This window comes from Centruroides sculpturatus, unplaced genomic scaffold (genome assembly GCF_000671375.1).
Source record: "Centruroides sculpturatus isolate CEXI.00-Female unplaced genomic scaffold, Cexi_2.0 scaffold1070, whole genome shotgun sequence".
Lineage (NCBI taxonomy): Eukaryota > Metazoa > Arthropoda > Arachnida > Scorpiones > Buthidae > Centruroides > Centruroides sculpturatus.
In genome coordinates this window covers 35,638-56,081 of record NW_019386008.1, presented here as the reverse complement: position 1 = coordinate 56,081, position 20,444 = coordinate 35,638, and the positions used below count along the sequence as shown (strand labels likewise).

The 20,444-nt window shown below is 35.2% G+C and overlaps 1 protein-coding gene across 8 annotated transcripts; it reads left to right on the top strand.

Moving 5' to 3' along the window:
* The first annotated feature begins 231 nt into the window (after positions 1 to 231).
* On the top strand, positions 232 to 20,312 carry LOC111613092 (protein spitz-like). Of its 8 annotated transcripts, XM_023354404.1 has the most exons (8): positions 6,195 to 6,962; positions 7,566 to 7,679; positions 11,662 to 11,833; positions 11,922 to 11,983; positions 12,512 to 12,617; positions 13,367 to 13,469; positions 17,135 to 17,212; positions 18,076 to 20,312. In XM_023354404.1, the coding sequence occupies exons 1-7, from the start codon at positions 6,881 to 6,883 to the stop codon at positions 17,189 to 17,191; spliced, it is 696 nt and encodes a 231-aa protein (XP_023210172.1). In that variant the 5' UTR covers positions 6,195 to 6,880; the 3' UTR covers positions 17,192 to 17,212; positions 18,076 to 20,312. The 8 variants fall into 8 exon arrangements, with proteins under 8 accessions (XP_023210176.1, XP_023210174.1, XP_023210175.1 ...); XM_023354406.1 differs by lacking the exons at positions 6,195 to 6,962; positions 17,135 to 17,212 and adding an exon at positions 237 to 429; XM_023354407.1 differs by lacking the exons at positions 6,195 to 6,962; positions 17,135 to 17,212 and adding an exon at positions 1,208 to 1,456.
* The last annotated feature ends 132 nt before the right edge of the window (positions 20,313 to 20,444 follow it).

Here is a 20,444-nt window from a genome sequence, read left to right as displayed (position 1 = left end):
GAACCCATTCGACGAAAATGCGTTTTTGACGTAGGAGGAAAACAAAAATATATCGTAAATTTCGCTTCGGTTTCTATCGTTATTAACGATATTTCCTACCAGACGAAGCAAAGTCCGGGATAGAAACAAAACAGATTTTTTTTTTTTTTTTAAAGATTAAAAGGAAGGGAGGAAAGAAAAGGTGCGTGAAGGGCGGCACCTCTTATTCATCGGGCCGGAACTTTCAGTTTTGACCGCCAGGTGACGCATGCGCGGCAGGTCGTCTATCAAGATGGCGGAAGCAGACGATAGTCGTCGACGTATCCAAAGTTTAAAACGGTTTTTCGAAGTCAATTAAGACATCGACGATTTAATAGGATAAACGAACAATAAGCGAAACATCGACGTTAATGAAAAGCGTAGCGCACGTGAAGGTCATGTGCCGTAAAAGTGAGTAGAATTCTTTTCGAAAGTTAAGCCTAGAAAATTCGGTAAATTTTTTTTTTATTTTTTCGAGGGGAATGTTTATCGGAATTCCCATTTCGGGAATAAATCGGAAAAATAAAAGGCCGGGGCGTGTGTGAGAGCGTACTTTAATACAAAAAGAAAAGAAAAAAATAGTGGTATAAACTCTCGCGGATGTCAAATGATAAGTACGAAAGGTATTTAGGACGAAATTAGACCTAAATAAATGAAAAAAAAAATTTTTTTAAATCAGGCGGTTCCTTGACCGTCGAATGATGTGCACGTGTCTGTTTAAAAATTCACTTTGCCAAAATATATTAATAAAGATGCCGGCGATTTTCTGTCTTTCGTCACCTTCTCCTCCTACTTTAATGGGAAATTTACGCCGCGATCGTATTCGGTAATCGATTAATACGAATAACACTAGAAAATTCATTTACCTGATAAGTCTGTATTGTATTCGACGTGTGACGTGTTCAGACTTGTTTATTTTTATGTAATTGGCTCGATTTAAATTTCGTGTACTGTGACGTATGTATTTAATGCCGATTTATTATAGAGAGATGATTATTATTATTTTTTAATTTTTTTTGCGCTTAAAATATACATAAAATGTTAGGGTAATTAATAATCCTGAGTATTTTTATTGTTTTGTGTGTACGGTACCTTGTGTTTATGCCACTTACGTGTAACTTTTTTTTTTTGTTTTTAATTTATGCGTGACGTATTACACCAATCGACCGATAATTGGTCGAATGACGAAATTTTTAAACTGCGCGTGACGTGATGTAACGCGTAGGCCACCGGTTGGCGTATCGGGGTCATAATTGTTTCGTGTGTATTTTACGTTAGATCGCAATTTATTCCCTCATTCGGTTCGTTAGGACGTTCGGGAGTGTTTCAGTAATGCGTCAGAGTCGTCGTTACGGGATCAGGATACGTGCGGGAGGCTACGCAAGCTGGAGAAGAAATCTTTGCCCCCTGGTCACGTGACCAGAAAAGATATCGATAAGTATGAAGATAATAGTAGTGATGGTAGTAGTAGTAGCGGTAGTAATAGTTGTAGCGTAGTTTTTAAAGTAGATAAACGCATAGGTGTATATATACCTTCTAATATTACCGATGCCGAACCGGTCGGAGTTTGCCAAACATCCTTGAAAGTATCGCAAAGTTGAATTGTCAAATGATAACTCAGTCTCACCCCGTGGCGTAACTGTGCATTCCAAAAATAACAAGGAGACAATTAAGGAGTCGAGTTTGGTTCTTACGAAAACAATAGATGAAAGGAGGTTCTCGCCGTTCTACGTGCCGATTTTCGCATTTTACTAGATTGTCAAATGTATATAATTTCGGCGTTAATTGGGTCGATGATTTCGGTAAGGATATACGGGGTCGGGGTTCTCTCACTCGATAAGGTTTCACGTGTATACGACATTATGTACGAGGTTACTTTACGCTAAGTTTTATATACGCAGCCGCTCCCCAACGTGATTTCTAGTGCTTCTTAATGGTTAGACGAGCTTTAGAAAGTTACAGTGATAGTTAGACATTTAAAGGTTCGAGACCTCATCTCGGCTCGTGTTTTGATTCGGTTTGGTTTTGAAATTATTTCATTTTAATCTTTTATATCTGCTGTCTGATTGCAGTTTGCGTTGCTGCTGTCGTCTCAGTATTAACAAGTGGTCTCTGTCTTCGCATCACATGTTGTCTGGGTTTGTCTAGGTTAAATATAGATCAACTGGAGATGAAAAACCTCAACGTCTATGCGTGTGGGTGGGAAACTGGCATTCGCTAACAACTACTAGTGGCAATATTCGACCGATAGGTATCGTCCCATGTTTCGGGATTTTGTAGAAAATGGGCAAAGTCGGCACGATTTACACGCTTTCCTGAGATAAGGTCTTGGATAAATTCTCTCTTTCGGAAGTTTCCCAATAGAATCCGAACGTGATCGATCCCATTCTAGCTTGGTGTGTTTTCCATCCCTGTTCGAAAGTAGTTCGATCCAACTATATGTAGTCTTAGTAGGTTCGAAAATTGTGGTAATTCGGCGATATAGCATCGTTTATTTTCCCTCGCGGCCAGCTATTCGAAAGGTTAAACTGCGTCGTCACCTGTTTTCGACCACGTGACTTCAATGTAAACTAACTATATATTTCTAGCGAACGGATTTACTAGTGTTTAGGTAAGCACTATTAGGAACCGTAAATTTCCACCAGCCATCGAGATATATATATATTTGTCATTCTTTCGGTAAGTCATTCTTCGATATAATTCCATGGCGTAGTGTAAAGCTTACATCACTATTTTTAACTTTAGTAGGCCGTCTCGCAATGGCGACAGTGCCCACAGCGGGTGTCACGTTAGTCATTGACATTCTCCGCGAATAAAAGATCAAAACATTTCATTCCAAACTTCGGAAATCAAAGTGTAATACGTCACATAATAACTGTTAGGCCACTTGTTTGCCATTCTCTGTTTCTGTCCGAACGTTCACTTATCGACTATTCGTAGGCGAAAATTTTCACTTTGATTCCGTCGTACGTAAGTTATCGTTCGTTTCTGCGGAACGATAACTTCGACACGACTCGGTTTAACTAGTGGAGAAAATATCCGACCAACAGGTACAAAACTATTTAGAGAAGAGTAAAATGGTCGCAAATAGATAACGTAACGAAAGGAATGCAGACGGCTGGGGAGGGGACGTCTGCATTCTCTTCTTGTTTCTTCGTCGTATCCGATGGTTTCTTTATAATTGCTTAGTTAACGCGTGGGGTAACCAAAACTCTCATCTCCCAGATGCCAGACGGGAAGGCTCGTTCTATCGGTATTCAAATTTGCCTGCCGTTCCGGTTCGGAAGCCATCGAGAATCGAGCTTCGACGGCAGAACAGAGGCGCCGGACTGGAAAGGCGACGTCGCAGTTTCTTGAAGAAAGTCTTTCCTCCAAACTCTCCCATCGAAATCGTTTGGTTTCGTAAAATTCCGATACGATCCGGAGGAAGGCGACCGACATCTGGGGAAACACTCGCGCGATGCGGATCGCTATCGCACCCGCTGGGCGTTTCGGGAACGCCCTTTCGATGCGGAAGTTCTCCATCCTCCTCGAGATATTCGTGGTGGTAAAGAAAGTGGGAAAAATGACTGAAATTACTCTTCCAGTTTAATTTTTTTTTTTAAATAGAAAGTATGTTGTTTAACGAAACGGATGCGTTAATAACCACGGCATCCGCAAAATCGACCGCACCGTCTAACGAAAGAAAAATACGCGACACGCCAAGTTTTTATTTTTTCTGTCTGCCCGTTGTGACCATGTGGCATCGTGTCACGGCGTGTCCGCAACGAGAACGACAATCGGTAACAGTTTGTAACTGTCTGGGAGTCCATCCTCAGGGCAAGAATATACCATCCAAGCTAACGATTTTTACAAACTTTGTAATTCGTATTATTTACCACAATGGATAATTGGCCACCGAAATTTGCGAAGCGTCATTCTGTAGCAGTTGGGTCTATTCGAAAACGAGGACGACGATCTAACGACGTAATCCCGTCATTATCAGCAACCGGTAGAAGAAGCGTCGAATTTAATCACTCTTCGAGAGGTTGAGAGATCGACGAAATGGTCTCGTTAAGATAGACATTTGTCCTTCCATTTAATATGTATGAAATGTTAAAGGATTGGTCGGTCGATTAATGTTGCGGGCGGGTCCGACCGTCAATAAGATCGATCGGCACGGCAAGGGGATGGAGAACGATGCCTCAACCCGTAGTGCCCGTAATAAATTATAGGAGTCCGTATCGGATTCGAATTCTGTCGGTTCTTCACCGCGCCGACCATCTGTCCCAGGAAAGTTGTTCCCGCAGTTTCACGTAATGAAAGCCTGGATATATTTAATAAATTAACGACGCTCGAACTCCATACATGTTTCCATGATTTATGACACTAAGGAAAATCGATAACGAACGTTCTTCCAGGAAATTTTATCTTAATAATAATTGCAAAGTACGGGAGACACGTAGGCCACCGAAATGTAAAGATACGGACGAGTTTCTTTTTTAATCCCTTCGTTAAATTTTATTTCGACGTTTACTGGCGACCGAAAGAAATTTTCTGGCGATTTCTCTGTCTTCTCTAACGGATTTCTAACGGGTTTTTAAATAGCATACCGGAATCGGTACGCCGAACCGAACGTGCAGAGAAAAGCACCGCGGTGCGGCATTAACACGCCGCGGAGAGTTAAGAGCGGTTCGCAGCTGCGGATCGCGGGCATCTCCCCGAGTAGCGCACACAAAAGATACCGTTCGGTCTTTTCTTTGGCGGAGGACAGGTGAGCACGCGCCTACCACGTGACTCGATCGGGACCCGTCGCTCCGGCCGCCACCGGGTCGTCTTCGGCAGCTGTCGGGGCATCTGGGCCCTGCTCGAGACGAACATCTGGACATTGCTCCGCGCCAACGATTTTTACCCCCCGTTCCGTAATTAAGGTAAACGCGGACCGGTCGCGTTACCGGCGATTTACCGGAGACCGCGTGCAGAGACATTTCTACACGGCCGTAATCTCCACCCTTTCGTCCGGTCTCCGGGAGTTTTCGACAAGAACGATCAGAGGAAAGAGAGACGAAAGACCGGAAGTTTCTCTGACTTCGAGGCCTACCAACGGTTTTTTGACCTCCGGACAGAAGGAGCGGGCCGAAGGTCGGAGCAGAAATTCGAATTTTTGCGGGGCGTGCAGAAACGAGATGCGTGGCAGTACGGAACTTTCACCGCGCCAGGGACCGCGGTAACGGGTCTGGGATCCACCGGAAACGGGCACGACGTCTCGGGCTTCCACCCGGGAGTCGCGCGTCGGAAGAAAAGGCGCCCCGGGCCGGGGCCCGAGACCTCCTCTCCGACCGTGAAATCGTCTTACAGTCGTCACGGCGCACGGACCATTTTGTTCCGGGTGACGGTGCAAGATGCGGGCGTGGCACGCGCCGTCCGTTCCGCCCCGGCTCCCGTAAACAATGCGATCGTCGTCCCGTCTATTGTTTCGGCGTAGGTTTAAGGGTACGGAGGTTGCTTCTGCTTCGCTCCGTTCGTCTTCCGCTCGAGTTCGTCGTCTTCCGTCGGCGGGCCCGACCGTCCCGGCCGCCGTCGCCCGGTAAGCCCGCCACACGCCGCAACCGGACTCGGAAAACCAAGGTAGAGGTAGGAGAACCCAGCGCTTTGTCCGACGGGTCCGGTTCGGATGCGTCGCTTTCCTTTTTTTCGGACCCGACGAGGTCGTTCCGTCCCAACGAACAAAAAAAGAAAAAAAATGGGTTTATAGAACACGCAAAAATCGGCATTCCGGGCTAAGCCCGCTTCCTCTGTTACTTATTCTGTATCGTTTGGCCGTCGCCACAAAGTAGGGGAGAACGAGTGGCGGGGATCGGCTTCCGATGTCGTAACGATAAAAGGTGTCCGGATTCGATTTCTGTAGCCACTCTATTCTTTAACCCGTGTTGATTTCTGGATCGATTTTCAATTCTTCTCTTCCGGGAATTTGGTAGAGCTCATCGTTTATACAACCATTCGGTTTTTCCTACCGGACGCTGAATCAAACATTTATGAATAGAAGTGACTTCATCGGATGCGTGTACGATCTCGCCTCGAGTCTGGTTCTTTCCTTCGAAAACTTTTACTCGTTCTGCCGGTGGGAATTTGTTAAAATTGACTTTCCTCTGCTGGTTAGAGGAGGAAAAGCCAAAAAGGACGGCCAGGAATTCCGACCTTTTCCCGGCTCGGAATCGTCGAACGCGTCCCTTTATCGCCGATTTTCCAAAGTAATCCGGGGAAAGGAGGCACGCTTCTTTGCCCAGCGAAGTCCCGGAAGGCGCGTGGCGGGCTCGTGCCGTCTTATGGCGGAGCATCGGAGGGGAGCCGACGGCACGCGCCGATTTCCCTCCCCCGATCGAAGACCAGCTGCCGGCTCTCCCCTGGAAACCGGACCGACCCGCGAGGAGCCATTTTTTACCTCCCCTTTTTGTTCGAGATACGGAATGCCAGCGGCAGAAATCTGGGTTTTAAATCGGAGGAGCGGACGACGTCGGACAGCTGTCGTCGGACAGATGCGGATCGACGGCCCGACCGGCGTCGGCGGAGGAGAGCGGGCCCGAGAGGCCGAGGGGCCTCTGGCTTCTCCGCGCCGGATGCCGCCGGGAGGGGGAACCATCTGGCGGCGCGTGGCGCGCGCCCCACCTGCCGGCTTCTAGACGGCCGTCCGACCTGGAAGACGCGGCCACCGTCACGTGACGCGATCCTCCGCCGCCCCTGGGTGGCCGCGGCTGCCGGCGGACGCTTCGCCATTGGTTCGGCGACCCGGTATAGTTCCGGCTTCGACTTTACTCTCGGTCTCAGTCGGCGGGAGAGCGGCGGCGCGGTCGGATCGTGCGCGCCTCTCCTGGGGATTACCGATATGACGCGGCGCCATCTCGTGCGAGATGCCGGTGCCGCCGTGCCCGGGACGGATGGTCCGCTCGCGGGCCGAACGCACAATGGTAAGCGCTCTTTTAAACATTACTTACAAAGTCGCGCCTCAGGTTTCGACTCGACCCGGTCCGACCGGACGGACCGGCCAGCGGCCGAGGGTTCGGACCCGCTCGGTCGATCGACCGTTTCTTCTCCTCGGACGGGGAACGCCCCGCCATCGCGTTCCGTCTCGCGCCTCCGACGCCTCCCCCGGCTAATTAAATGTGCTAATGACGGAGGCGGAAAGTGGATCGGGCACGTGTCCCGACGGCCCGACCGTTATCGGGACGGAGGAGAAGTTAACGGACGTCGTTCGTCGCCTCGCTCCCGGGTCCCTCCCGGCCCAACGGTCGGAGACGTGCTGCGCCTCTCCGCGCCGCCCTCCCATTCTCGCTTTTGCTTTTTCCTTCGGTCGGGGGTCGAACGGATGGTCGCGCTTCGATCGTCGTCGTCCGTATCAAAATTTCGCGTCCTTTCCGGCCCGGAATCCCGATTCGTCACGCCCGACGTCACGCTCTCGTTTAGCGCGTGTAATTAATTTCTATTACTACTACTGCTGCCGGTGTTTCTTTTCTTCTCGGATTTCCCCCTCCCCGCTCCCTTCGCTAATCGTCCGACGTTTTTAATTACAGGTCAGAGCTGGCTTCTTCGGTGGCCACTTCGCACTCCGGTCGTCATGCCCAGAACCACGTGTCCGCCTTTATTACTACTGGTCCTCTTGGCTTCTGCACTGTTCAGGATAGCAGGTAGGTGACGCGCCTTTGGTCTCTCGTCTTTACGGCGGTTATTTGGCCGTCGACCGCGCGTGAAGCGCACGTGAAGTGGGAGGAGTTTCCTGTCACGAAATCGCCGGATCGCGGACGCCGCTCCCTCCGTATGTTTTTTTTTTCCGTGGGAGACGGGCACCGCCCCTTTCCCAATCCGGAACGGACGGTCCTGTGCGTGACGCTCTACCGTCAGTGGACAAATTCCCTCCCTCGTCCGTATCCCGTCGAATTTGATATTTAAGGAAAACGGATAGAATATGGGATTTAGCTCGAATTTTTCAGTGTAATTGTGCCTTCGTCCGGCATGTTTTTTGTTTTATTTTTTATTCCGCGGTTATGATTGCCGCCAGAAGTCGGTAATGGAGTAAGACGAGCCGAACCGATTGAGAATTACTAAGGTAACGGGAGCGTGAAAACGCGTTGTGCTGTCGCTCGACGACGTTTCGGAACGATGTCGAGTCGCAGCTGGTGGAACCGGTCGACACCTGTGTCGCTACCCGCTTCCCGTTGCCACACTAGATATCCTGTGCCTCCCCCGTTTTTCTTCCGGTGCAGTAAATGCGATCGGAAGTGACGCGCGACCGGAAGAACGCGACGCCGTAAGCAATCGCGTCCCGTCGGTCCCCTTTACATTCGACCCCTTCGCCAGTCGGTCGTAATGCTCCTCTCTCTCGTACGTTAATCTGGGGGTTCGGGGCACGCAGCTGTAAAGAAAAACGGCAGGTGGGGGAGTGGATCGGGCACGTGCGCGTTCGGCCTCCTATCCTCCGTCGACAGATGTGTTTGCCCGTCGCCCCTGCCGCCCTTCCCGTCGATATCCCGTCAGGTGTTTGTTCGGCCGTCTCGATCTTGGCGATTTAAAACCGTTTAAATTTTCTCCCATTTTGGTTTTAATCGACTCCGTCGAAATCGACGTGGATTCGTCACGTGACTGTACGCGGTCTAGTAGAACTGGACAGTAGTCGAACTTCCGGCAGTCACCGGACCTTGTTTCCCGTTCCTCTCTATTCAGATTTACTTTCATTGCATTTCCGTTAGCGTCCACCTTACAGTGCTTTACTGCCTGTAGTTATGTAATTCTACTGGCTTGAATGTTACAAAAACGATACTTAAAATGTTATTTAAAAAAGATAGAAAAACCTTTTTCGTTTCTGCTGTGTCACCTATTATTGTATTCTGTAATTGTAGAAATCTCTGTGTGGGCGTATCTTGTATTCGTATTTGTTCGAGCGGTCCGAGCGTCTATTGTCGGAGATTGCATCTTATCGAGAGAAGCTACGTGTTTTATCTTTATTAGTGGGAGGAAATTGGGAAATATTCCCGTTCGAATATTTTGACGGTTGTTATTACAGTCGTCGGACTTGACTGATCGACGATGGGTGAACCCGATCGACGATTAGGTTGGTGGAATTGGCGTTTTGGGTGTCCGGTTTTATGTCGTGGATTTTTCACCGCGTACTTTGTTCTGTAGCGGTGATAGTGATGAATTGAGATTGATAGGAGAATTAGGGGCAGATGTTCTTTTCCTGCCTCAAATGTATTATAATATAATTAAGTGGCTATCTGTTTTGTGATGAAAACAATTTTCGTTTTGGGCTTGGTTTGGGTGATAAGAATTGATAGTGAATTTTTCCGGCATTAATTATGCTATATCAACGAAACCGTTGTGAATTACAGATAAAATTTTTTCAATCGATTTTTCGTACCACGATGTGGTTTTTATTTTTGAAAAACCTTAAATTTTGGCAGAATATTTATTAAAAAAAGGATTATTTTTATTTCTTATTGCAAATTCATATTTACTGGAAACATATTTTTCGTATGTTCTAAATAAACATAATTCAAAGAATCATTGCATATCTTATCTACTATAAAAAGAATTTGTAAATTTTACATGTTATATTTAAGGAATTTGGCTGTTCTTTTGAAGCATAATATTCTAAAGTTGTGTTTAAAAAACTTAGTAATTAAAATTCCACACTAATTTAAATTTAAAGGAAACCCTGTACTAGACTGAATATCTGTATTTTGCAATATTAAAACAATATTGTTTAAAGTAATTTCTTCCAAAAGCTGTGTACTTTTGTGTTGTTTTTAATGTTCTCTGTCTTCTCAAATTGCTTTCTTTTTGGTGTTATGATTTTAAGGAATAAGGGATAGTTTGCATAAATAAATTGAATGATTTTGTTCTTAAATATTATGTATTATCATAAACTTCTTAATCCATTACTTTGGAATAATGCAGTTCAGAATTGTGCAGCAAGAATCATTTTAGTTTTTTTGCAGTTTTATAAATAATTTCTTCATTAATGTGAGCTAAACCTTTTATTATTTGAAAAGTGATTTGATGATTAAATGAAATCTGCTTTGTGAATATTTTTGATCGCTTTTGAAATTCTAATCATTTCTGATTATCTTCAATATTTGTCTTTTCCAAAACTTGCAACAAAATATAAAATATTACGAATCGTTTGAAACATGCTGTTGGCACGAAGCATTGTTGTTATGCATTTTCTTTGTTAGTCTGTAGATTTCGGTTAACATTTTTACCCAATGTTGCACAAAATTTAATGCTTGCTTTATGATCTGTCACTACAAATTATAAGAACTTGAACAATATAACATATAATATTAAAGATTTTTATGACTGATGACAAATGACTGATATGCTCTTACTGGAAATTTATTTATATCTTATTCCTAGATGTTTTTTTATGTTATGGACTTACAAGTTAGTCTTAGCATATATGTGTATATCCTGTGTGATCTCACTTTATTCAATTTCAAAAAATCAAAATGGATCCTGAATTATCTAAAATATCTTGCACTTTTATCTACAATTTAACTGCTGTATATGAAATGGTATTATAAATATTCAAAGTAATAATTTTGTTTTAAATTTCTTTTAATCAGAATAGATTCTTATTTTTAGATAGTTTAAAGTCTGTCAGAGAAACAATAATTCTATCAATCTTGAACCTTCAAAAGAGTGAAGAAAGGTTGATACAGACTGTATTCTTGTATCAGTTGATTGATATTTTGATTAAATTACTAGTTACGAAGATTGGAAAAAATAAATTTCTAAATTTTGGATTTATAGTTATTTTTTATTTTGGGAATGTATCCCTATTTAACCCATATAAAAGTCCGTTCACTTTACATAATGCTTTCTTGGAACCAATTAATTGCATATTTCAAGAGATAACTATAATTATCAAGCCTCATACATCAAAAATTTCTTTAATTGTATACAAAAATTATATATTGAATAAACAAATACGTATAAAAAATTTGTTAAAGGAATAATTACAATATTGAGTATAAAAGTATTTCTTGTAAAAAATTGTATTGTATTCAATAATATACCCAAGAAACTCTTCTCTATTACCTCCACTGGTAATATAGCTTATTAAAGGAATTTTTTCTGCTAGTTTTAAAAAATGTATTGTTTAATTCTTTAATTTTAACCTTATATAGTTTGAAAAGTTGTTAACTCCATGCAAGTTGGTATAGAAAGAGTAGGATTTCTCAAATATATTACAATACAGACAATTTTTTATAAAAAACCGACTCCATCGTTTTTAGCCTTTTTTGATATATGTAAAAAGTATTTCTTGGCTTACTGATGTGTATTTTTTCAGTTACAAAAGATTATGAAAAAGTGATTAGCTATTTATATATATTTTTAATTTATCAAAAGTGTGATTATTACAATTGTGATACTTGATTAAAAGAATTAGTGAGAAAAGTATTTCTAGACAATTCTCATGTAATTGATTGAACTGATTGAGATAAACATTTTGGTTAATAACTGTCCAGAACAAGATTCCTAATATTTTTAATAACATTGACTAAATATTGAAAAAATAATTTTACATTAATTGAGACAGATTAATTTTAGAATTATTACAAACTTTCTTAGTTTAAAAATAAACATTAAAGCAAATGTCTTTAATTTCAGGAGCATGTTCGTCGCGTTCCACACCCAAACCTCGTCCACCGACGGCTACAATGAGGCCCAATATAACATTCCAGACGTATACTTGTCCTGAAGATTATGCCAAGTGGTATTGCCTTAATGGTGCCACATGCTTTTTTGTAAGAATTGGAGAATCTATTCTATATAACTGCGAGTAAGTTTCCATTCTTATTTTTAGGCTAATTTTATTTTGAATACTGCTTAAATAATTTTAAATAATATTTCTTTTGATGATTTTATAGATGTGCAGATGGCTTTGTTGGCCAGCGTTGTGAATTTAAGGATTTAGCTGGATCTTATCTTCGTGAGTAAACATTTTTGAATCAGAAACTTAAATAATGGGATTTTTAGAACATTAATAGAATAAAATTTATACATGTACTGATATAAATTTATTATGTCCATTGCATTAAGTAAATTATAAAAGATTTAATATAATTCTTGTATAATTATTCAAATTTCTGTTTTCTACTGACATAAATAAGTAATGATAGACTAATTACATTTTCATGCAAAAAACATATCGTATTTCAACAATTTTTTCGTACACAAAATTCCTTGTTTTGATGCTGGAGTTAAGCCAAGTGCATTTAAATATTTAGAGAGTGTTTAGAGACAGCAGCAGTTGCTTTCTTTCACTTTGTATATCATTAGAAATGAAACTTTCCAGATTCTCATTTTATAGATTTACTTATCAGCTTAACTTTTTAAAATTAATTTCAAACAATAGAAATATAAAATTTTGTGCATGTTTTTAAAATTTCATATTATTTTAATATAATAAATGATTTGAATTATTCTTAAATTAAAATATTTATCTTTTGTTATACAGCAGTAAGAAAGAGTATTATGATAGAAAGGGCAAGCATTGCAGGTGGAGTCTCTCTTGCTGTTGTTATTATTGTTGTCATTTCAATAGTAATTTATGTATATGTCAGGTAAGTTTTGATAATACCATTTAGGTTTTGTTTTACTAAGTTATATAATTTTAAAATTTTATTGGAATATAATTGTTTTAAAATATGCAAATTTCATAAAATTTCCTTATAATGCATTATAATATATACATAAAAATTACATATAAATGTATTTATATGATTATTTTGTTGATTTTTCAAGAAATATTTAAAATTAGAATGTCAAAAAGCCTTGGAGATTTAAATTGTTTATTTTTCACCTTGACAGTAAAAATATCTGCTTGCTAATATTAGATATCTTAATTGACCATTACTCTTGAAGAAAATAAAATTTGGATAATCAGTGGAATTTAATTTCATTGCTTATTCAATAAATTATATATAAATTATATGAAATAGAAAACCTGAGTATTTTTAATTACATTAATTATACATTAAAAAAAACTATAAATTTTAAAATTCTATTAATGACTGTCAATAATAAATTAAATGTTTTTTTTTTAATTAAGCAAATATTCTATTGTAATCATAATTATCTTTATTTATTTTTAAAATATACTTTTAAACTAAATATCCTTAATTTATATAGTTTAAGTTTAAACTAAGAGAAAAATATGAACTAAAAGTTAGCTTTTATTTTCTTATTATTTTAAATAAATTAACCATGAATTAGGAAAATATATTAAATTTTATAATAGCTTATAATATTTTTTAAAATATAGTATTGAAGTTATTTTCAGTATTACTAATATTTCATATATTCTTTGTAGAAGAAGAGAAAAAGAAAAATCAATTATAGAAGAACTTGAACGCAAACCTTTTGGTTCACAATCATTACATTCTTCATCAGACAGACAGACTACTCCAACAAATGTATGTAAAATTCATTTTTTTGGTACTGATTAATTCATTTGGTTATTTATAGACTACTGGGAACTGGAATTATTTTTTAGTAGTTTGTAAGAGAAGAGGAAAAATTGATTTATTTAAAATTTAAAGTAAATTTAGACCAGTAGTATAATAAAACCACAATAACAATATATCTTAAATTATAGACACTTTTAGTTATTTAGGTTGAATATTATGTTATCAAATGCATTATGTGAGGAAGAAGGAAAAGTTAGTAAAGAAAATTGATTGGTCATTAAATGAAATTAGGTATTGTTATCAGTTAAAAATTAGAGCATTCATAAATTTTTATAAAATTGAATGCCCCTATAAAAGAAGTATTTACTATTCTTATAGATTATCTATATTTAGATTTTAAATAAGTGTATGTTAGAACTTAATTTAAAATTGGATTAAGATTTTTGAAAAATTTCATATTTTATAAATCTGATATTTCTCTTATTGTATCCTTTATATGAAACATTAAAGATCCAAGTTGTTTAAAAGAAGCTTATGAATTAATTAGATAATTTTAATACATTGCTTTAGGATGATGATTATAGTTTTGTGTTTTACAAAAATTCTTAAATTGTTTATCTTCAAATATGTATTTTATGATTGAAATTTTCACTTGCAGAAAATGCTTAAACCATTGGTCTTATAATTTGTTTTTTAACATCTAGACACAAAATTATCACGGACTGCATTAATAATCTCTTGTTCCTATTGAAATAATTTTCCTTCTTAACTATAAATTTTTCTTCAAAGTAAATGAATCTTATAAACTTTATTCCTCATTCATGTTTCTTTCATCCTCCTGTTGGTTTACTTATTTTGAAGTATGATTATATTTGTTACTTGTATTCTATTGTATTTTTGTTTTGTACTGTGTTTTATTATATTATTATATTTATATTTGATATTATTCATTTGGTCATCATTAAAGATGGCTTTAGTAAGTAACAGGGAAAAAAGGCAATATTTATCTCTAAAACATTGAAAATCGATATATTAACATATGTTTTTACTTTCAATAATAACTTTTTTTTTTTTTCTGCTAACTGTGTTATAATTTATTTCACTATTATTTTTAAATATATGTAAAACAACTTTGCCACTTTTAGAATCTGTTTTATCCATTTCAGATGTTTGAAGTTCATGAATAACAGTCAAAAGTAACAAACTAATCCATCAGAATGAATTTATCTTTAAATACAATTTTTGAAAAAATTAACATGCACTCAACTTATTAATAATTAATTTATAGTAAAACTTTGGATAAGTTGCAGATAATAACTTTTTTGGCCAGTACTAGTTCCATGAATATATTGCCTTTTATTGTTTTTGCTCATCTATTTGAAAATGTAATATTAATGGAAAACTATAATCTAATTTCCAAAATAACATTATTATAGATAAACACATTTATTATTTGACAATTCTGGAGATGATAGGAAGGGAATATGTAGAAAACTAGCAGAATGCTACTGTTTTTGTTTTGATTAGTCATTCAAAATATTTACCAAATTTATAAAGATGTATACCAAAAAATGAATTTCTATTCTCAGATTAAGGTGTTTATTTGATTAATTCAAATTTGTAATAGAATCTTCATGAAGCATTTTAGTAATTAATATGTTCAAAATTTCCTTCATTTAAAAGTAGAAATTAATTAAATTATTTTACAGATATGAATTTGTTTTGTTTGAATTCACTTTATTTATCACAAATGTTTATAATTATTCATATGTAATGATAGAATTACTTTAATCTTGGAATTTTACTATTGTAGATTCCAAGCATATAATTTATAAACAATAACAAGTATTTTTTTTTATTAACTATAAATATGCAAGATAAGATATGATTGAGTCATGAAATGACATGTCAATTCAATTTATAATTATATATATAATGAAATAATTATAAAATGCCTTTTTGAAAAAGCAAACAATCCTTAAACAAATGAAATTTAAAAAATAAACAACAAAACTTTTCTCTTTCTCTTAATAGAAATGATAATCTATGAAAATAGATAAAATAATTAGTTGCTTAAAAAGCTACTTTAGATATTATCATAAATTTCTTTATTATAATTTCTAATCTACAGGAAATATCTCCTTTTTATCAGTAAAATTTTTCATAAATTTTAACATTGCATATTATTCAAATTTTTATTTTGCTGATTTATAATAAATTTATTGATAAATTGAACAACAATAGAAATCTTAATTTAGTTATTCATATTACTATCATTTAAATTATAATAGTTTATATTTATGGAAAATTTGATAAAAACAAGAATAATTCTGGAATAAATAATTTAGATTTGTCACAATTTTTTAATTAAAATTTTAAGTTATTTAAATATATTGAATAAGAATATTACAAAAATATTATTGTCATTGTTTTTATATAAAACCATGAAATTAAAGAAACAATTTAATGTTTTCTAAATTAAATCAAAAATATAAATATATAATGAGAATAATAAACGTTAGATATGAGGGGAAAAAGATCCATATTCAGAAATTTCATTTTTACATGTATTAAATACCTGATATTTTATTATTAATGTTAAAACATTATATTTAATCAATAAATTGCACTGATACTTTGATTTTTATAGAATAGTTAAATACATCAAATGAGACTGAGATAAAAATTATTATTTTCAGTGAAATGAAATATTAATGAAAGAATTATATTTTTGAAAAGTTCTGATTTTGATTTAATTCTACTTTAAAAAGAATGCATTTTACACTGGACAAATATTAATGAACAAGAATGATGAACATTGTCTTGTCATGCAGTTGCTAGCCTGTGTCCTATATACTCTCAAATAATTGATAAAGTGTGGAACTTATGAAAAGGAATATTATCTGTAGTTATTTTTGTCTGTGTAAAAAAGTACTATGTTTATTTTTATGCAACACTGGGTGTCAAATGGAATATTCTGAAAATTCAGTAATTAAAACATGGATCAGTTTGTATTGAATATAGAAACTCTTTTCTGAATAAGGCAAAAGTAAAATAAATTTATTTATTTATTTGAAACTGGTTTGATAAATTATTATTCATTATTTTATATGATGTCTTAAATCTTCTATAATCAAAATTATTTAATAATTACTTAATAGGTAATTACAATTAATAAGTAGTTTCAACATATATTTTTATTTTAATATATAAATTATTATCTCTAATATTTTTTCTGTTGATTATTTTACCATAGTTCCTTTCTGTTGTGTAGTAAAATAGTTGCAAATTACAGATTAGATTCTATCATACATAAATTTAGTAGTAAGAATGGAATCAGAATAAATATAAATGAGTAAAATTACATAACAATAAAAATAGGCCAATTTCAATTTTTATCCAGTGTAAATGCTTCTTAATGGACTTATAAAATGTTGAAATTAAAAATATTGTGAATGTATTTTACCGATAAAACGTTTGTTTTATTAGATCCATTAAAAATTAAATTCAATATCAGTAAATTTTCTCAAAAACTATTGTAGCTTTTAATATAATTGCTTTATTCTAATCTTTTGTGACTTTATCTTTTTAATTTACTATTTTCCACTTAAAATTAACTTATAACTTTCTGTGAATGCTTTCTAACATCTAACAAAAGGGTTTTGCCTTAGGTATGTCCCAAATCTTGGAAAACTTCCTGGAATTATTATTTACATTCATCTACTTAAAAATTATTACATGTAGTTAAGGTAAGATTCTGTATGATGTAAATTGTTTTATTATTAAAATAAACGACATAATTATTTACATTTTTGCAAAAATATATTCCACTTGTTACAACAGCATTTAAATATAAGTAAATTCTAATTAATATTAATATTTTATTTTTATATTTAATAGTTTTTATAATAACTGTTTTATTTTAATCCACATTATAAATGCAACTTTTTGATTTACTACAGCACTATAGAATAATGTCACAATTTAAGTAGAATAGTACAAAATAAATTACTTATTGGCACTTCATATCAATGCTACCTATCTGTTGAATCAATTGCTCTATGTGCATGTATGCATGCAAGTGCAAATGAATACATATACAATAGAAAATCAATGCTCTGAAGACATTTACTATATTGAATATTCTAATTAAATTCACCTTTTTTTAATTTCAGTTTAAACATACAAAAACATCCTCTGGATTCCAATATTTAAAATTTTAAATATAATCTAGCTGAATTAATATTTTTATATCATGTAAACTGTAACTAACCTTTAAACTCTAGATATTGAGTGCCAGTATTTCAGTATTTATTTCATTTTCTGGAAGCAAATACGTAAATTTAATCAAGTGAAAATTATTATTATACAAATAATAATAATAATTATAATAATTGCAATTGATTAAAAATATAGTAATATTGCCACAAAAGGACTTGTATAGCAAGTTTAGCTGATATTATAATAAAACAAAATATTTGTGCTGATTACATTTTATCTTAGAACTGAATTTGATTTTTGTGTAAAATGTTGTATAAATTTTATTTATATCAAAATTCTTAATTAATAGTTAAGTGATTAGTGTAATAAATATTTTTCATTTTGTTTATAGGATTTAGAATCGGGATCTCAGCCAGGAACGTCAACAGAAACTCCTCTGCGATCTCTACCCATATTAACTATGATCAGTCAAGGAAGGAATCAATAGAGGCTTTTTGTCTTTGTAATTTAGTGATGGAAACTTGTATGCATGTCGAGTTCATGCAGATTAATAAAGGAGGTTAGAGAGTTACAACTGAGGAAACCTGTACATAAAATAGACAGTTGTGAGAGAATTTTTTGATGTGAGAAATAAAAGGCCACAATGGTAACATGGACTGTATACCAGCCAAAAATCCATTACATTGTGCCTGTAACTTCCATTGTTTCCATTATTGTGGTAGGAAATAACTGTTGCACAGAATCCTGCCCATATAAAAGGGAGATGTCTTTCTTCCACATGTCCAAATATCAGAGTAATGAAGCTGCCAGGCTGTCGACATCCAGTTTTTTCTTGGACCGATTATTCTCAGGTCATGCTGTTTCTGCTTCTATTATATGTACATCCTGTTAGCATTTTTTTTTCTATTTTATTGTGCTAACAACATATATGTCATAAGTTTACATGTTTTAATTAATTGTGTTCATATAAATTTAGTCAAGATTTTTCATTAACAAAAGTAATGAGAGAAGAGAACGATTTCCAGTCTATAATATATGTTGAATAACAGTCAGTGAAGAATCTTGTCTAATGAAAAAACAACTAACAATCAATTAATGATTCAGTATATAATTGCTATCCTTTTTTTTTCTTTTGGTCAGTTGTTTAAATTCTTTCATCAAATAATATCCTTTATTATGCTTTTTATTGTGAACATGATGTAATTGCAATTTGAAATGTTTAATGTTATCCAAGAATAACCTATTTTTTATTTAGGTTGAAATTCTTGTTATCCCCAGAATAATTTATTGTGTTTTTTTAATAGTCGAGATTTGAAACTTTTTGAGAACTTGTGTAACATTCCGTGTAATTGAAACCTCATTGTTGACGGGCACACATATTTTTAAACAGACATATTCAGTGCTCTCAACAGGAATTTTTTTCTAGTCTCAAGCTATGCAAAACCAATCTTGGACATTTCTGCCACAACTATGACCACAGATAAATTCTTAATAATTTGACAATAAATATTCTTATAATTTACTTGTTTCCATCTCAAGTAAAAAAAAATTGTCAACCACTGCCAAGTATACAGTACATTTGACTGTACATTTATTCAGAAGCTGGAAGCTGTTACTTTGGGTTGGCCTGTGGTAGTACATCCTTTTGTGTGAATGTAGATATGTACATAGGAGCTCGAATATATTGTGGTCACTTCAGTTCGTGCTAAATGGCTCGGTGGGTCAAGTGAGAAATGCGGAATGCAGATCAAGAGATTATTTATAAAATCGAGTATCCCCGTCTCACTTCACCCAACAAGTCAGCTTTCCCAGCAGCAGAGGAACATGTACATACACAGGCATTTGCATTTGGTGTAGAAATTTTAAATTAATTGATATTAATGTGAAATTATTTTGCTGAAATTATGGGAAGAGTTGTTTGTCAGTTCCTATTTAATAATATAGTTTATCAATTTTTTTCTGTAAAAAAGAAAGGAAAAAACATATGAATATATATATATATATATATTATAACTTGTGGAAAAATGTTTAAAAATTTCTTAATTAAGACAGCTATAAGTTTGTCCGTATATTATATATATTTATGCAGTATAAGTAACACATGCCATGTATGTGTGTATTATATTGTATAGTTTTTAAGTATCATCATATCTAAATTATTTTATATCAGACATATCAATCTATCTTCTTCCAAGAATTGCAAATATGACAGTGACATTATTACAAAATATAAAGCTAGTCTGACTTTTCAAAATGTCAACGAATTCTAAGCTTTGTTCATAATTGATAATCATGAAAGAAAAAAAAAATGTTAAAAAAAAATATCTTTTTTAATGTGTCTTAGCATTTAAAAAATGTTAATTGTTAAAATGGAAAATTTTTTGCAATATTTGTCTTCCCTGATAGCATTTAATGGCACAGCAAATTTGCTTCAAGTTTAATATATATATAAAATAATATATATACAGTATATTATATACCTCCTGTAATGAATTGATCAAAATGTATGAATGAGTTTGCTGTATTTTCTTAATTTATAACATTTGAAAATTTAGAATAGTCAGTTTATATGAGTCTTCTAATTAGAAACTGCCATGCATGAGAAAATAAATAGTTTATAACAATGTGTTCTAGATTCATCATTACTCCCGTAACGTAATAATTTCACTATTTTTATCGAATAAATAATAATAATTTTATCGTGTTTTGTTGATCGAATTTTAAATAAGTTACACTCGGGATATTTCTTCAATGTCTTAA